The 19,039-nt window shown below is 40.8% G+C and overlaps 1 protein-coding gene across 2 annotated transcripts in view; it reads right to left on the reverse strand.

The window, feature by feature from the left end:
• Positions 1-19,039, reverse strand: part of LOC136878857 (glutathione S-transferase 1-1) — a 127,274-nt gene that overhangs the window by 49,840 nt on the left and 58,395 nt on the right. For both annotated transcript variants that reach the window (XM_067152401.2, XM_067152407.2), the window contains exon 3: positions 6,000-6,058. In XM_067152401.2, the coding sequence (XP_067008502.2) occupies positions 6,000-6,058 (59 nt within the window). The remainder of the gene's footprint in view (positions 1-5,999; positions 6,059-19,039) is intronic.

Raw genomic sequence — 19,039 nt, forward strand, 5'->3', positions numbered from 1 at the left:
AAGCGTCGTCCAGAAGAGGATTTTGGTATTTTCGACGATTTCAGGAAATATGATGATGATGATAATAATAATAATAATAATAATAATAATAATAATAATAATAATAATAATAATAATAATAATGATTTGAACTTCGTCGTTAAATTGGTACTTATTGGCGTGTGCGGTTATGAAAGTCTGAAAATCAGTTTCGGCAACTAATCACATTAACGTGGAAGGTCCACAGTGAACTGAATTGGGATATTTAATTTAAAATTAAAATAAAAGTTTTTTTGCACCTTAAATTGTAACTTTCCTTGTGAACCAAGGTACAGTCTCCAAGATAGCGGGCTTAGCTTTCTATGGGGTTTCTGTTTGCATTCCTGTGATTTGTTTTCCCCTTTGTTGGGTATGTTTTCTTTCCCCCTGGGGTTTTCTGTGAATTAATTTCTCTAGCCTGTTTTCCTCCTTGTTTTTTGGGAGGCGTTGCTTTTGTTTGGTTGTTACCTTGGCAACGGTTTCGTGTGGGGAATTGTTGTCGGGAAGGCGCATGGATCCTGTGTGGATCTTGAATTATATATTTCTGTGTTGTGTGTATCGTTTGCTGTTTTTAAAAATTCATTAATTAATTTTGGCCACCCTTTAATGTTGTTTTACCTTTTATTGGTCCGGGTGGTTGTGTAATTTCTATGTAAAATTTCTATATATCTTGGAAACTGTCCTCGGTGGAAATTGAACGAATTAATTATGATAATCATGAGAAGTGGCCGCGTTGACCATCAATTTAACTGAAATCCTTGTTAACTGAGTATGGTATTTTTAATTAATTAATTATCCGTGATCGATCACATATTATTTTAACCTTATTCAAGCTAGTATCAATGTAAGGAGGTCGACTTGTTTGCTGTTGTTTTCAAATCACATTAAGGTACGGAGGTCAACCCTTTCTTTTCTTATTTCGTTGTTTTCATAGTAATTATAATTTATTATTTGTTAAAGAATATCTACTTTTCTTAATTGTTGATTACTAATGTGTTAATTATTTCCAAACTATACCAGGTATTTTCTGATTAATTTTATTATCTTTACTGTTATTTACATTTCACCCTTTTCAACTTTACGTTGGATTTATTTACTGATTATGGTTTTTCCTCTTAAAATAAACCTAGGTTTTCTCAGCTTAAAGATTTAATTTGTTACCTCCAATTTACTTTTCAATTAAAGTTCTTTGATTCCATTTAAGTGTTGGTTTTCATTCGCCACGTTCGGTGGGGCACTGCCACCAATTTTCTTGAGTATTAGCTTCCACGGCCTTAAGTCGTCTTCCTCCGCTACTTTCGGTAAGTGTGGTAACTTCATCCTTTGGGTAATTTCTAAGGTTTCATGTTATTTTATTGTGCTCGGACCTTTGTTTGGTTTATTTACTTGTGCCCATTGTTCTCCCTCGTGTTCGCTTAAACTTCTATTTTTGGGCGGACACGCTAGCAACCTTCTCACCAGGGTCTCTATCTCTCTCTCTCTCTCTATATATATATATCTATCTCTCTCTTTTTTCTCTCTCTCTCGCTCTTTTTCCCTCTCTCTTCTCCTCTCACTCTGGTGGGTAAGGTTATTAACCCATCATCCCTAGGTTGTACCGGGGACCTAGAGGGTGGTGCCGGTTAGAAACGGAAGTACCATGGTACGTTAATGTCAAGAAAGATCTGTGCAGATGATGCACAAGACCGAAATCTTTTCAGAGCAGCCATCAAGACTTTTGGGACTTTCCGGGACGGAAAACGGGCAACTGGTGCGAAATGGACAGAAGAACGTCGTGCTAAACGCAGTGAGCTAATGAAGACGATGTGGATCAAGCAAAAAATGAACAAATGCCAGAATTTAAAGTGAGGCTTATCGTGGTCCCTAGTTGGCCGATTAGCGATGTTGAATGGATGAATGAATGAATGAATGAATGAATGAATGAATGAATTATTGTTAAAGATATGGACAATACGTAGTCCTGAAAGGAGAAGTATTATTCGTAAATATGGTGTTACAGAAGAACGCTAAAGGTCAGATAGGTAGATCGGATAACAGATGAAGATATAGTGAATCGAGCTGGTGAGAGGAGAATGATTTGACGCAAAATGAATCGCGGAAGAGACACATTGATAAGACACACTGTGAGACGCCCAACACTTGTTCAGCTTTTTAGGAAAGTGCAGGAGGTAATAAGGGTTGGGGTAGACTAAGGTATGTATGTGACAAACAGATCAGAGAAGATGTAGGATGTACTAGTTGCGTAGAAATTAAATGGTTAGCACAAGAAAGGGTGGCTGCAGCAAACCAGTATGCGGACCGATTATTATTATTATTATTATTATTATTATTATTATTATTATTATTATTATTAGTTATGTTACCCGGCGTTGCCTGGACACTTCATTGGTTGTTTACCTTTATGTATTTTCTTCTTCTTCTCCCTCTTCTTCTTCTTTCGCTACCGCTCTTTCCCACACCTGTGGGGTCGCGGGTGTGAACGGTGTCGAACATGTGGATTTTGGCCCTGTTTTACGGTCGGATGCCCTTCCTGACGCCAACCCTACATGAAAGGATGTAATCACTATTGCGTGTTTCTGTGGTGGTTGGTAGGGTGGTAAGTTGCCTGAATATGATGAGAAGAGTGTTGGGACGGACATATACACCCATTCCCCGAGCCAGAAGAATTAATCAGCAGCGATTAAAATCCCCGATCGGGCCTAGAATCGAACCCGGGACCTTCTGAAACGAAGGCCAGTACGCTGATCATCAGCCGACGAGTAGGACTTAATTTATGTATTTTGTTACCTCTTAATTACATTTGAAGCGAATTTTAATAGAATTCTTTATTGTGAACTTGACTGACATTTTAAGATCTATTTTGTAGTTTAAGAGTTATTGCTGTGTTTAATTTCAAGTTTTGGTTATATATTATTTTATTTCTCCCTAATTAAACTAATCTCGGTCAGTTTGAACATTTTCTTCATCACCACTTCTCACCATGCCTATGCAGGTGACCTGGTACTTAAACGCCATCCAGAATGTCACATTACAACTCAGCGACCGGGGAAACTACGGATTCGACGCTAATATTGGTCGTTTTCGTGTGTTCTTGTATTTTTTCCCTCCCCTACGGTTGCTAGTGGTGTCTTATCCTTCCAGTATATTTTAGAGAGAGTAATTAGTATTTTGTGCGAAGTTTGGTTGATAACTATTCTGGAAGATACTGTACACACATTCATCTACAATCTCGGACATTTTGGTCATTTTCTCTTTCACACCTTTCACTTTTAATTTATGATTTGTTTTAACTGTTTGAAGTGATTTTTAAAGATGTCTTAATGTGACATTGATCGATCTTTTATGAACTCTTTTGTAGATTTAGAAATATTGTTATGTGTATAATTTTATGTTTTAGTTTGAGATTGTTTAGTTTCGCATAAAAGTATTTCCTTGTGGCAGCCTAGATTGCCTGTGAAGGGGAAATAGTTGATCCTAAAAAAAGTTATAACGTAATGTATTTTTGCGTCGATTTATATATATTGTAATGGTTATGGCGTCCACCATGCCAACTCGCTACGCGCCGGGGGCGTCATCGTATCGGCCCCACCCCCCTTATGCTCGAGCGCGCCAATCACGAGCAACACTTGGTGCTAGGCCGGCCCTCTCGCCTCCGTCCGCGCTCCCACAGCAGAGGACGACGGAAATTACTCGACTATTAATCTGGAGTCTTCTATCTCGCGAGGTTCCTGGGTACATCTAGCATCCGGACTGTTCTGGAAGGCCCAGAGCAGGTATATAAGGAGAAGAGTAACTTGGAGTGGCAGTCAGTGAGAGACGGAGTTAGTGAGTAAGAGTGTGTGAGAGCGAGATTGAGTTCGCAGGAGCGCAGTCAGTGATGGCCTGGGAGAGTGCAGCCTGATGGAGCATCTGCCTGTTGCAGCCGAGGTCTCGTTCCTGTTTCCCTGATGTCGTGTGTGTGTGTCCCTTGAGGCTGGCTGCTGTTGGAGAACCTGGAGTGTTCTGGAGCAGCGCGAAGGGAACACTGGGTGCCAATGTGTGCGGACTGCGAACGGGGTTCGACGGATTGAGTGAACAGCGGATACTATCCCGACCTGCGAGACTGACGTGTAGGCTGTGGACCGTGACAGCGCTAGCGAGTGTGACTGAGTGTCTGAGTGAGTGTACTGTACATAATCGATGACTCTGTGTGTGTGTCATTGTAGATGGAACATGAGAAACTAAGAGAGAGAGAGAGAGAGAGAGAGAGAGAGAGAGAGCGCGAACCGTGTGAATGTACTGTCTGTGTGTATGTGTAAATCTGTAATTGTAGTGCTAAGTTAATAAATCTTAGAAATAGGTTGTTACCAGGTTCTGTACTCATTTATTCATTTATTTACCCCGCCAACGCGTTACAATATGATGTACATGATTCTGTCACTGGGACACTCACCAATCAGTCGATGGACCCCGAAAACTGTGTAATCAACACTAATCTCGGTCAATTTTGACATTTTATTTTCCACTCCTTCTGAATCACGAGACCGATTGATGCTGAACTTGGACTTAAACGATATCCGGAGTGTCACATTCATCTCAGTGACCCTGAAAATTATGGATTCGACTCTATTATCGGCCGTTTTCGATTATTTTACATGTCCACCCTCCCCTAGCGGCGTCTTACACCTACAGTATCTTTTTGAGATCGTAATTCATATCCGTACAGAGTTTGGTTGAGAATGGACGTTCTTTTGCACCTCTTCTCCACCACCATTCCTACTGGGCCTGAACTATGACTTAAATTGCATCCGGAGTGTCACGACGTTAGGGAAGTCCTTGCCCCACAGTCGTTTTTTTCACAACCTATAGATTCAATACTATTTTCGATTATTTTTATATGTTACCCCCTCCCCACCTACACCCCTAGGAGTGGCTTACCCCCACAATGCTTTTTTCCAGACAGCCATATGTGTAACAGCATCTCTCCTTGGCCTAGCCTACATTTACGCACCTGTCTACTGCAAACACCAGGCCTGTATTCTACTGTAGAATCCTTGAGCTGATGTTGCCATGGTTACGGCTGGTCATTTCTTCATCCGATTCATACCGGGGGATAGTGTGATACCCATATCTCCATAACGGTTGGTTTTACGACCTTAAAACATGTTTCTTCTTTCCTTTCGCGTCATGAGATTTAAAACGGGCTTTGTCTCGTCCTTGTAAGACAGTTCAAAATTTCACCTATATTAGCCAAAGTTAAAGTGCCAAAGGGCCTAAATATAGGGAATGGAGCGGGCTGTGAAAATTTCTTGTAGATGGATATACTCGCAGGGTTCTAAAACGTACTGTAAATATACAAAATTTGTTTCAGATTGATGGAACGTTATGGATTTGTATAAGGAAAGACAGACAGACAGACAGACAGACAGACAGACAGACAGACAGACAGACAGACAGACAGACAGACAGACAGACAGACAGACAGACAGACAGACAGACAGACAGACAGACAGACATTCTGCTTTATGTATATATATAGCGTGGTCTTTCGTCTGCAACGATCAATTATTGGTCAGTTGCATGGAGATCAGATATTCAGCTATACTCGCCTAATTTGAAATTGTGGTGATGTAAAACCTTGAAGATGAGTTCATCAAATGGACATTTATATTAATGCCAATTAAAATAAATCGTCGGCCATATGCGAGCTATATTGGAATAATATATTCCATAAATCATTTATGAATTATCGGGACCATACGATTACTATAACTTGCATTATCCATACATATGCTGTCCTTTTATCACTCAATGACCAAAGTGCTGGACCAGTTCGGCGCCATTCTACGTTGAGACTTCGGAAGTTACAGACTCTCCACCGTGAAGTTCTTTATGAGAATCGATATATACTTTACAATATAGATTTACTGATTGAAAGGGAAATCAGGTCTATGAATTTTTATTGGTCTACTTATTACGTACTAATTGGAACACAGTCCTACCTTTCCCACAAAATAAAGCCATCGTCATCCATAGTCGGTATTGTGTGCTGAGGGTTCATCTGAAAAATAAATAATAATAATCCTTCCATTATATATAATAAAACAATTTTACTTAAGTATAATGTATAGCTAAAAATATAAAATAGTGTGTATAACAAGTTATATTGGTTAGCATGATCATATCATTCGATGTCGCGATGTACATGGGGATGCCTTATTTATTAGTATGTTATTAACCTCACTCATATGTCCTCAAGCGTTACAGTGCGTGTTATCATTTGAATTTAAGGACATAAGTAATTGGCCCTGACGAGGATTTGAGCACAGGGTTTCCAGAACAATGTCTAGGTCTGTTATTCGCCTCATTATAATCGACTCTAGCTCCACCGATTAATCAAGCATACTGATAAAGACTTCAGGCTCTGTGTTCAATTGTTGTTTTTTATTTTCTTTGTGTTTTGCTACTGGGTTAACGTCGCATTAATGCATCGAATGTTTTCGGCGACGAAATAATGGGAAAGGGCTAGTATTTGGAAGGTAACGGCCGTGAACGTAATTAAGATACAGCCCCACCATTTGCCTGATGTGAAAATGGAAAACCACGGAAATGCATCTTCAGGGCTGCCGACGGTGGGATTCTAACCCAAGATCTCCCGAATGCAAGCTTACAGCTGTGCGACTCTAACCGCACGGCCAATTCCCTCGGTTCCAATAGTATTGAAGAATTTTTCATACAAGGCTACACGCAAAATGGTTGCTGAACGACTTTCTACCATATAAATTTATGTTTGAGATGAATAAATGTTTTCCTTTCGGAAAAGCGGTCCCTGTTTCGACTCGTCTACCTCGTCTGATTTGGTTACATCATGGGTGGTTATTGGCGAATATGTGGTACTCGACAGAAATGGGAAACCTACATTGAACTTCTGTGCTAACATGGGATAAGCAATTACTAACTCGTTTTCTAAACACATAGATATTCACTCCTACATATGGGAGAATAAGGGTAGTATCATATCCATAATAAAATAAATCGTAACTGACTCTGAAGTGAGGAATGCACCTGTATTCTGAGGATTTTTCGATGATACAGAACATTATCTGATCTTCAGTAAACAAAGTACCTTTAGACCTAGGATATAGAAAGTTAAGTCTGTCTGCAGATGGATAAGGGTGGACAATTTTCGGAATAAAGAATATAGATAGAGGAATATGGGTATGTTTAGTGAAGCATTCCTTATAATATGGAAAAGGAATGGGTGGTATACAGGGATACTGTAGTAAAAATGGCAAGGAAATAACAGGGCGTACATATGGATTCCAAAAAATCACTTAAATACAGTAGATGGGAAACGGTATACAGAGGAATGCCACGAAGCCAAACAAATAACTGTACAGTACAATGACATCTTGGGAGGATTTTGGAAACAATCTGGAAAGACTAGGTCAAGTGGCAGAAAAACCCTTTCCGAACTATAAAAGTAGTCCTAGAATGAGAGGGAAACGGGAAGTATATAGCGTTTTGGTGAATCAGGCGAACTCATTTCTTATCCTGAGGAATCTCTAGAGGATTGTAAGGAGTATTTGGAAATCTCAATGTAAAAGTTAAATTTTCTGATGATGATACCCATAACAGAATTCAATGGGAAGGGGCGGATGGGGGAACAATGGAGGCAATAAAACTACGTTCGAGCAAGTGTAGCCGATGGTAAACAAACTATAATGCTATAAATGAGCAGGAACAATGAAATCTGACATGAAGTACATATAGATAAAGTGGCATGAAAGAGTAATAGGATTAACAAGGAATTCATATGAGGTACTTCTGATGGGCTGAATGCCGCAATTGCACCAAACTACAGGCATGGCAATAGAAGAATTACAATAGTTATAGAGATATTACTCTGATCATTATACTAAGCGAAATAGTTGTAGTTATATTCATGGGTCTAGAGAAGAAATTTGGACAGAGTGTCAAGGGAAATGCAGGCATATATCCGAGAAAATGAAAGATCTTGAAATGGAATCACATTGCTATAAGGGTAAATGCCAGAAACATGAACGGACTGGTACTAGAAAACGAGGTAGAGGGCGTTGATCACCTCTGTTATCTAGGAAGCATTACTTCTAGAAATGGAGGGGTAAATAAAGATGCCCAAAATAAGCTGCGCAAGGCCAATGGGGCCTTCGCCCAGCTTCGATCAATGTGGATGTCTCGAGAACTGAGAACAAAGACAAAATTGAGGATGTTTGAATCAGCATGAACTCAGTATTCTTCCGCGGCTGTAAGATGTGGAAGGTGACTGGAGATATAATACGTAAAGTCTAGACTTTTATCAAAAAATGTTTGAGAACATCCTAGAAGTGCGATTGCCGGATACTAGATCGAGTCGATAATTGTGGAAGCATACCCAACAACGCAGGGCTGAAGTCCAGATAGAAGAGCGGAAATGGAAAGGATAGGTGGGCACCGAGGTCCTGACAGTATACCAAAACAGGCCCTTGAATTGAATCCCTGGAGAGCCAGAGGAAGAGGGAGACCAGGGATAAAGGGGCATCGAACAGTGGAAACAGAGATGGCGATATTTGGGAAGTCCTGGAAGAACATCAAGGCAGTGGTAGCAGGTGGAAAGCTTTATTATGTGCCTTACATTCCACTCAGCCAGGAGTGATAAGAATTGAGTCAACTAAGTCAAGGGAGGGACAATGGGATTAAGTAGCGTACGTTATAACAGGGAATAAAAAAATACGCAGTATGCTGACAATTAGGTTGCAGTGAGGCTTGATGGAAAATTGCGTTCGTGGTTAGACTAGGTTGCATTCTTTCACCCTTGTTGTTAATTGTTTTCACGAATCATTTTTGGAAATGTACGAAGTGGCAGGGAGCGATTTATTTGGGTGACATTGGAGGAAGCAGTTTAGCGTACGTTGACGGATTGGTCTTAATCTCAGACTGTGTTGAGACTAGCAATCGAAATATTGGAGTTGAAAAAGAAATGCAGTGAAAATTACGATTTTCTGGTTTAAGATGATCTCAGTTGGGAAGAAAAGAGGACTGAATGTCAGATAAGGAATAAGAAACTGGAACAGGTAGAACATTTCAAGTCCTCCGAATATAAGCTCTTCCAGCCTTGCAACATGGTAAGTGAAAATGAGTCTAGGTGAAGCTAATCTGATACACTGAGCTTACCGTTGCGGGTATTCTGCGAAAAGCAAGCAAGCGTGTAGCTTTTGTCTGTTGATATGGTTGTGACGGTGTCCGCCATTTTATTGTGTGGCCTTGGGAGGAGTAAGTTAGCCTGGCTCCAGCCGCGAGTGACGTTGCCTCACTCGCCCACTCGTCGCTGCAGAGCCAATCATGATTTAGGCAAGCGCACAAGGCCTGCCTTTCTGCCACCACTCTGTTATCTCACTTCAGCCCTCCCTGACGGTGCGAGAAAGGATTAGAAGGTGAACCCAGAATTTTCGGATTCCAGAGGACTCTGGAGGCTTCTCCCTTCATGAAGTATCTAGAAGGCTGGCCTGTGGAGCTTCAGTAGTTCATTTACGCTAGTGACTGAGACGGTTCTGTTAAGTCAGATATGGAATACAAACTGGAATACAGTAGGTGTAGAACATTTCAAGTCCTCTGAATGTATGTTCTTCAAGTGTAGTACCATGGGCGAGCCGGACATGTCCTCGGACACGCCAATCACTGAAATCCATACAATAAATTAAAATTACATTAATAATAATCATAATAATTTGTATGGTCTCAGCTTCCATGTATGAAAGCATTGATTTGGCAGCATTTACTTTGCCTGCGCTACCGCATGGCAGAGAAATTCGAACGCTGTGGGGCGAACTAGGCCTACTGCCGAGTTTCAGTACGTTTTGTCGGGTGAACACCGAATGTTTCACCGCAGATCGTTTACATGCTAACATCGTACGATACGGAATTGGGAATTTACTATATTCTCCCTTCAAATATCAAGTTACCTGTACCAAGTATGAACCATCTTGGGATTCGTAGGCCGACGCTCGGCAGAGAGTTGGAGCTGTGCATATGATGCAGCTTCAGGGGAGGATGTTAGGTTTCATAAGATATAAATGGACTGTGGCCATGACGGGTAGGAATAATAATGCCGCATATGATGCAGGTCCCTTGAGCGACTTGAACGTCTGTGAGGATGGGGCCCTATCTAGTATGAATTCTACTGTGGAAGATGGCACACACATTCAGCCCCGATCCAGAGGAATTAACCAATGAAGGTTAAAATTCCAGACCTGGCCGGTAATTGAACCCGGGACCCCTTTTACTAAACGCCAGTTAGTCACGGAGCTGGATGACGGGTAAAAGAATCACAGGGATAACTAGAGTAGGTTGTTAGACTAAAATTTTAATAATGTCAGTACAAGGTGCAGAACTAGACGAGGATACAAGTAGGAGCTTGTTAAGGTGCTGAATTCGTTCACAGAGTCTTGGGGACTGAACGCTGAAAGCGATAACGGTCTATAATGAAAATGTATGTATGTATGTATGTATGTATGTATGTATGTATGTATGTATGTATGTATGTATTGTGACCTTATCGGTCATGTACATATTTATTTATTAATTAAATGGCAGTGAAAAACCTTTGTAAAGCTCCCTCGTACTTGTTACAAAAAGTTGCATTAGGTTGCACCTGCTTACACAACCTTTGTATCTTGCTGAACACCACTCCGTCTTAACTAAAAGAATACACAGATAGAGAGAGAGAGAGAAGAAAATGTCAAGCCAGAAAAATCGATAATGATACCTTCACCCGTCGAAAAAATGGCCGAACACGATGTTGCCAGCTCGCGAGTTGCATTTGTATGATGAGATTTCGAGACATGCATAATATTTAATATGGGAAACCTCGGGATGTTATATGATTTCATTATAGACATCTGCCAAAATTCCAATTCTTTATAATATATTAACGTGTGGAAGAATACGCAATCGTTGCGTTATATAACACGCTAAGCGTCAGGACGCTTCCTTTGTACGCAGCACTCTCATGGAGGACATTGTAGGGGCATTATTTTGATAATTAATTTTAAATAAATGGCCGAACAATTCAGGTTCCGCACATAACCAGACTACTTAAGAATCTGAGTCACACGTTTGAGTTTATTACCGATGTCATACGACACGTGGAACTATTAATTAAAAAAAGTAGTGGGGATTAGCCACTGTCTCTTGTATGAGTGGGGGAAAGTTTATAAAAGGAATAGCGATGATGACAACAGTATCCATTTGACGCGAAGGATCCAAAGCAGAACCACGGTTTGATAGTGTTCTGATCTATTTAGTGTTTCAGACTGTAAATATACAGTTTACATCTTCGAGAATATATAATTGTCTACAAACAATAGTATTTTAAAAAGGTTGAAGTTATGTGACCACAAGAACGGTATAATTGTAATTTTTTTAAAAGTGATGCAAAAACTGTTAATTTCATTAAAGTGTAATAATTGTATTTTTGTGTTAAAGTGACGCAACAAGTGTTAATCTCATAAAAGCTGTTATAAGTGTAGAAGATAACCATTGGATTATGAACGCGCTCAGCGGGAGTAGCAACGGACATGAACCCGTGACCAACGTCAACACCATGGAAGCTTAAAAAGGAAGAATGAGGGTCTTCCTCAGGACCCGAACCTTGGATTATTACGACATGATGATAAGTACTAAAATGAAATAATTTTTTAAAAATAAATGCGCGGTTATTCATTATACAGATCACATAAATTAGGTTAGACATGTAAATTGCATGTATTTTTTTAATTAGAGAGAGAACTTGTGAGTGGTCTTCATATTCATTTATATTCATTTCATGGAATTAATAGTCTACTCCATGGGCTTAAATATATATATAATTTACGTAATGCATGTATTTGACGTGATGATAAAATATTAGTTAGTCTGAGAGTGCTTAGATTAGGTAAATGTAATTGAATGTAGATTTGTTTTGGCACTGAGCCAAGCCGTAATTTTGTATAATTTATTTACGTGATATCCAAGCTTATTATGATAATGCATGGTGATTATGCTTGTACAAATGGACTATCGACTGTTAACATCAGGATATGAAGGCACTCTTATTTTCACGTAATTTGCATGATAATATTTGTAGATGGCTGTATTAATTATATGCGTAACTTGTGAAATGCCTAGACATCGAGCAGACGCTCTCCTATTGAGATTAGCGTTTTCCTTTAATGTCGAATATTTTCCCTTTCTATATATGAGAATAACATTATGGATATGTTTAAAATCCATATTTGATTTTATTGATTTGAGTTTAAAATGTAGGAAAAACCTAGGCTGCATTCTGTAGTCGGATGGAAGCGAACCTGGTCATTCTAATTCTGAGGATGTGAATATGATAAGATAAAAGGTAGCCTGATATTGAGTTAAAGAATTGTGATAATGCAGTGAACTAATAAGCCAGTGGAGCTTTGGAAATATGAGATGAGAATACGTAATGAAATGAGATTATTTAACAAATATGTGTTCCAAGGGAAACGATTTGGTTTCGCCTTGAAATGTTGAAAAGATATTTCTGCCACAACAGGCCATTATTTGCTAGGGCTTTGACGTCCAGATATTTACGACCCCAGGGGACGGACGAGGGCTTGCCCCTTGTAGAGGATTACTGTATGCTGTATTGTTCGAGCTATTCCACTTAGAATGAAGGCAGTGCGACACCGATTATTGTTTACAGGATTCTTTTACTTTTCCATGTAAGATTTTATAATAATTTTTAACTAACTGGAACGCCAGTATTATTATTTATTTGTTGACCCTATGATTAATTAAGAAAGGGAGTTTTTATAGACCTGTTTGTCGATGCCATCCTGGATATCATCGGTTCGAGTTCTGAGGCAACCATGGATTTTTTGTCACATGTTTGTTTATATACAGCCAATTGCATGTGTATATTGTTTATTGTTTCTTTTCGTATTATGTGTACATAGTTTCCTTTTTTATACATTCTTTTAGTCGTGTTTCACTCTTTATGTGGATGACAAATCGAGTTTTATTTTCGTAATTTTTGTCAGTGGATTCATTGGGATGTGGGTTCGATTTCTGGACACGACATCAGTCATTTTATTTTGATTAGGATTTTATCGACTAGTATTCACTTATTATTTGTTTACTTTTTGTAATATAATTAATTTAGCTAGGTGACCACTTCAAGTTATCTTCAATTTTTGTTGTTGTATAAATAATTGCTTCTTCTGATAGTGAAGAAAGTTATTAATGATAACCGTCGCATTTATAAGGATATTTCTGATTTTTAAAAAAAGGTATGTTATACAAATTATAATGTAATATTTATCAACATGGCGGGAAGAAGAAAGAGGTAAAGGAGAAATAAAATGTTGACAATTTGCAATTGGTATTTAGTCCAATGGACATTGCATATTCAACATTGGTATACTATAAATATCCAGGGTCAACTTTTAATTAATTTGATTTATCAAGGCACAATAAATAGGTATTTAAACTTTTGTCTGCCTGTCATTTTGCCGAATAACATTGTATCCCAGGTTTCCTTCCGTTCATTTATGCCTTTAAGCTAGTTATGTGTTATTTTCTTTGATCTTTCGCCGCGAACGCACCATGGCCCTGGGAGGTCGGTGGTTTGATTCTATGGAACGGAAGGGTGCAGTAGACCCTTGCACGGTCGAAAGAGCTTTTGCTCACCCATCATTTCTGAAAAATTTTCTTTTTCGCTCCTTACTGATGAGGTGGCATCTGACTCTAGACTAAAAAGGTCCCTTTCCATTAAGCGCCTTGGCATATGGTGCTATATGGCGGTATCCCGACATTTTAGGGATTATCATGCAGTCAATTGGTTCTATGCGGCAAATGGCGTGGGGTGGAAAGGTAGCAGTATGTATGTATGTGAGAAGTACTTCCAGTTAATGTCATTGCATGACAAGAGCAGTACACACAACTCGCGACGTCAGAGTTAAATTCTGTTCCATTTTCAGTTGACAGCAATAACGTAATCCAGGGCCTCTCAAACGCCGAAAATCTCACGCGTGCAAACTTAGGCGCAGAGGTCTTGTGCACAGTACATCGGTCCGATTCGGCTCGGCTCGGACCAGCGCGTCGTCCCGAGGCAACTCAGCTAAGCTCGGCTTAACTCGGCTCGGATTTGGAGCGCTACGGAGCAAGTGAGGAAGAGGGAGACAGGCGGAGCGAGCGAGACAAGCGCAGGGAGAGAGACAGTCCTAGTGCTCTAAATCGAGGAGTGGGGGTCAGCACTCTGGTCAACCTAGCGAAGTCGTCTTTTGCACCGTACACCGCGCAATGCACTGGTGATTGCATCCTGAGAGGCCCTGACGTAATCGAACAGCGTAACATTGTGAATATTGCATATCGCTGTCACAGTCTGATAGAAAATTACAAAGTAATCCGTTTATAGTAGATTCACCGTACGAAGTTAAGCTGTGGTCCAGATACGTGCCCTTACGAAGCACTAATACTACTAGCCTGCTTATGGCAAGTAGTTTCCCTCATGATAATTCAAGTAAGTTCTGTCAGATAACGATAACGAATTACAGTATTGGGAGTTGGCAGTATTGCGCCACCTTGAACTTTCTCATAGAATCATGCGGTTTTGAATAATAATAATTTCGTGTGGGTATTTCTAGCTGGGTGCAGCCCGTGTAAGGCAGATCCTCCGCTGGGGGTGGGTGGCATCTGCCATGTGTAGGTAACTGCGTGTTATTGTGGTGGAGGATAGTGTTATGTGTGGTGTGTGAGTTGCTGGGATGTTGGAGACAGCACAAACACCCAGGCCCCGAGCCATTAGAATTAGCCAATGAAGGTTAAAATCCCCGACCCGGCCGGCAATCAGTCAACGAGTAGGACTGGTTTTGAATAAACAGACAGGAATGGAACGTTCTCACTAGTATACAGGGAATCTGCTACCTGCGCGACAGTCCTAAATGCAGATCAATGATGATTTGATTGATTGACTGATTGATAATAATAATAATGCTATTTGCTTTACGTCCCACTAACTACTTTTTAAGGTCTTCGGAGACGCCGAGGTGCCGGAATTTAGTCCCGCAGGAGTTCTTTTACGTGCCAGTAAATCTACCGACACGGGGCTGTCGTATTTGAGCACCTTCAAATACCACCGGACTGAGCCAGGATCGAACCTGCCAAGTTGGGGTTAGAAGGCCAGCGCCTTAACCGTCTGAGCCACTCAGCCCGGCGATTGACTGATTGATTACAGGTCGAATTATAGTTTATGTTTGAGAGTCAAAGGGTACATTTCATCATCAAACACTTCTTCATAGACGCCATGTACAGTAATTTAATTAGTTCCGGCTGTGATAGTTCCGGATGTCCTGTGGTGTGCTAATGAGAGTGCATTTACCTCTTCCGGAGGCTTAGACACCCATGTATCGCTTTTACCATCTATATAAATAAAATTAAAATGTCAGCACGAATACGTTTCTTTGGGAGGACTTACTTGGTCGAAAGCGACACACGGACAGTGTCATCAACAACCGTACAGACTACAGAGCTTGCAGATAATAATAATAATAATAATAATAATAATAATAATAATAATAATAATAATAATAATAATAATAAATTTACGCCACACTCACTACTTTTTACGGATTTTTCAGAGAAACTGCGGTGCCGAAAATCGTGTCCCAAAGGAGTTCTTTTACGTTTAGTTTAAATACTTCATACACTACTGGACTGAGCTGGGACCGAATCCACCATCTTGGACTCAGAAAGCAAGCACTCTACCATATGAGGTACTCAGTTCTGCTCAGCGTAATAAGTAAACTGGAAATTTAACATTTTACTCAGTTTAGCCCACTCATTCTATTGTTATATTAGCCATAGAATATTAGTGCTCATGTTTCTTTTTATGAAGAGTCTGCTTAGGCAGAGCATGAGTTCGATTTTCGGACATGATCTGGAAACATTCTGGAAACGAGATTTCCAATTCTGGAGATGCACATGGCTCCGATGTTCACTCCCCATTTTTGAGTCTTGATTTGCGAAGAACCCATCTGAATAGCGAGCTGTTTTCAGAGTGACATATGATCAGCGTGACGATATTCTCAGTCATATTGCTTGGCTTTCCAGGCCAGGCCTCTGCCTTATATATCAGGAGGTTCCTCATTTGGTCTTATGAGACTGTGTGACCTCGTTGCAGCCCTCAGTAAAGAATCCCTGGACTGACTGGGAATCGAACATGGGTCGGCCGGACATGTAACTAACCACTCTATCCACCCTTAGTGCAGATGAGAGGAACACTTTACTTTCCACTGTCCTGTGGCGTTCGTGACCTGTGCGGACATAGCTTCGCTTGCGGCTTTTAATTTGCTACTCACTTACCCCGTTACCCCTCGATGTGGCTTAAAATGTTCAATGGGGATGTTTTATCTAGATTTTTCAATTGATCATTAGGCTAGTAATTATTATCGTTAACGTGTGATGTTATTCCTTAAATCGTTCGTATCATTGAAACAGGATAACTACCTTCACTGTAGAACGTAGGACACTAATACACACTGGAGTAATTTCCATATGAAGGCCCGTAGTGGACTGAGAGATAAAGGCTTTCGTTAGTCGACATTCCGTTCTTTTCAAAAGCCATCTTCCATTGACACAATAGCTAACAAAATGATCTGGTTTTCTCTGGAGAACACCGTATCACCTCCGTAGATATTGAACTATTCTGCCGCTTACCTCACCTGATGTTCAGCAGAGGCAAGACAAAGAGTTTACCATATTCTTCCCTTCACCTGTGTCTTCTGGAATGGATTTAATTGGTGCTCCAAATCTAATTGAATGCGTTATCATGGCATGCCAAATCTTACCTCTTCCAAAATTTAATGTTATGTGAAGAAAATTACCGTGCGAATAAACAGTCACAAGTACCCTACCGTACGTAAACTCCGGCTCAGGCACACCTCTGCGGAGGTTCGGACCTGCCTTCGGGCAGAATACACCCTCACCTTACCTCAGTATCTGTGAGAGTGTAAGAAAACGAGTGAATGACAAACTGAATTTGAATGAAAAGTGGTGAGTGAGATCACGCCAGTGAGTGAATACAGTTGCTTATTTACACTGTACTTTTATTTATATAAAATTAATGTTTGGAAAAGGCAAGTTCTTGAAAATTCTGGTGCAAGTTCGACAAATCTTGCAGTTCATTGCAGGGACATCTATACCAACCCTATGCCACCACAGTCTGTAGTATCTTCCTCCAAAGCACATGTTGTGGAGGAAGGTTGTATCCAGTACGAGACGGCTCATTTATATAAATTAAAATCTTTCCCCCTGTGGGTGGGCACTGTACAAGACATCCACGGTATCCCCTGCCTGTTGTAAGAATCAACTAAAGAAGGGGCCCAAGAGGCTCTTGAGTTGGGAGCGTGAGTTGGCAACCGTGGTTCCATAGCTGAATCTGCCATTGCTTCCACTTACCTGTGTCAGGCTCCTCGCTTTCACCTTTCGTATCCGACCTCCCTTGGTCAACTCTTGTTCTCTTCCGACCCTGACGGCATTAGGTTTGCGTGGCCTAGGGAGTGTTTCATTTTTACACTCTTCGTGGCTCTTTCCTTACTTTTGCCGATACTTCCATTCTTCGAAGACCGGGCGAGTTGGCCGTGCGTTTAGGGGCGCGCAGCTGTGTGCTTGCATCCGGGAGATAGTGAGTTCGAACCCCACTGTCGGCAGCCCTGAAGATGGTTTCCCGTGGTTTCCCATTTTCACACCAGGTAAATGCTGGGGCTCTACCTTAATTAAGGCCACGGCCGCTTCCATCCCATTCTTAGGCCTTCCCTATCCCATCGTTGCTGTAAGACCTATCTGTGTCGGTGCGACATAGAACAAATAGCATTCTTCGAAGTGTCAAACCTCTTCCCCTTTCCTTTCTACTCGGTGTTAATAGAGGATGGTTCTCCATTTGTAATTCCTCTTAAAAATCATCATCGTCACAACCACTAACTAAAGCCTTTTTTTTTTGGCTAGGGGCTTTACGTCGCACGAACACAGATAGGTCTTATGGCGACGATGGGATAGGAAAGGCCTAGGAGTTGGAAGGAAGCGGCCGTGGCCTTAATTAAGGTACAGCCCCAGCATTTGTCTGGTGTGAAAATGGGAAACCACGGAAAACCATTTTCAGGGCTGCCGATAGTGGGATTCGAACCTACTATCTCCCGGATGCAAGCTCACAGCCGCGCGCCTCTACGCGCACGGCCAACTCGCCCGGTCAAACTAAAGCCTTAACAAAACAACAATCAGTCTATCGACTGAGTTAAATGATTCAAACCAACGGCGATTATTGTATGTGATGTTATTCATTTGAGGGTTTCCATATATTTGACTAGTTTTCTCTGACTAGACAGATCCAGCGGTAGTTATTTTGAGTTCTCCCTATATTTTCTTATGCTATGTAGAGAACTATTAAGCTAAAATGCAGTGGCTTAATTTATAGCCGAGGTTTTGTGAAATTCCGATACAGAGTGAGACGTTCCACATGGTTTTGTAACATTTTGAAGTTTCAAGACATTATATCCGTTTACAATTTTGCTCTGGAATTGCTTATTGTTTCTACTTGCCCTAGACTTCCTAGACTTCCTCCATAATCTCTCATTACAGATCGTCTTTGGTCAAGAGTACTATTTACCACTTTCAAAGAAATTAGATGTGCTTGCTCTCAATATTTTTTCTTCTGTTAGCGGTCTTTCTTTTCTATCGCCGATACTCTCCTTTCGAGAAAAAATAATTTTCTACTTTGTTTATTCATGCCGGCCCCGTGGTGTTGGGGTAGCGTGCTTGCCTCTCGCCTGGAGGCCCCGGGTTCGATTACCGGCCAGGTCAGGGATTTTTCTCTCGACCTGAGGGCTGGTTCGAGGTCCACTCAGTCTACGTGATTACAATTGAGGAGCTATCTGACGGTGAGATGGCGGCCCCGGTCTCGAAAGCCCAGAATAAGGATGTGTCGTGCTGACTACACGACCCCTCGTAATCTGCAGGC

Source organism: Anabrus simplex, chromosome 1 (genome assembly GCF_040414725.1).
Source record: "Anabrus simplex isolate iqAnaSimp1 chromosome 1, ASM4041472v1, whole genome shotgun sequence".
NCBI classification, from domain to species: domain Eukaryota; kingdom Metazoa; phylum Arthropoda; class Insecta; order Orthoptera; family Tettigoniidae; genus Anabrus; species Anabrus simplex.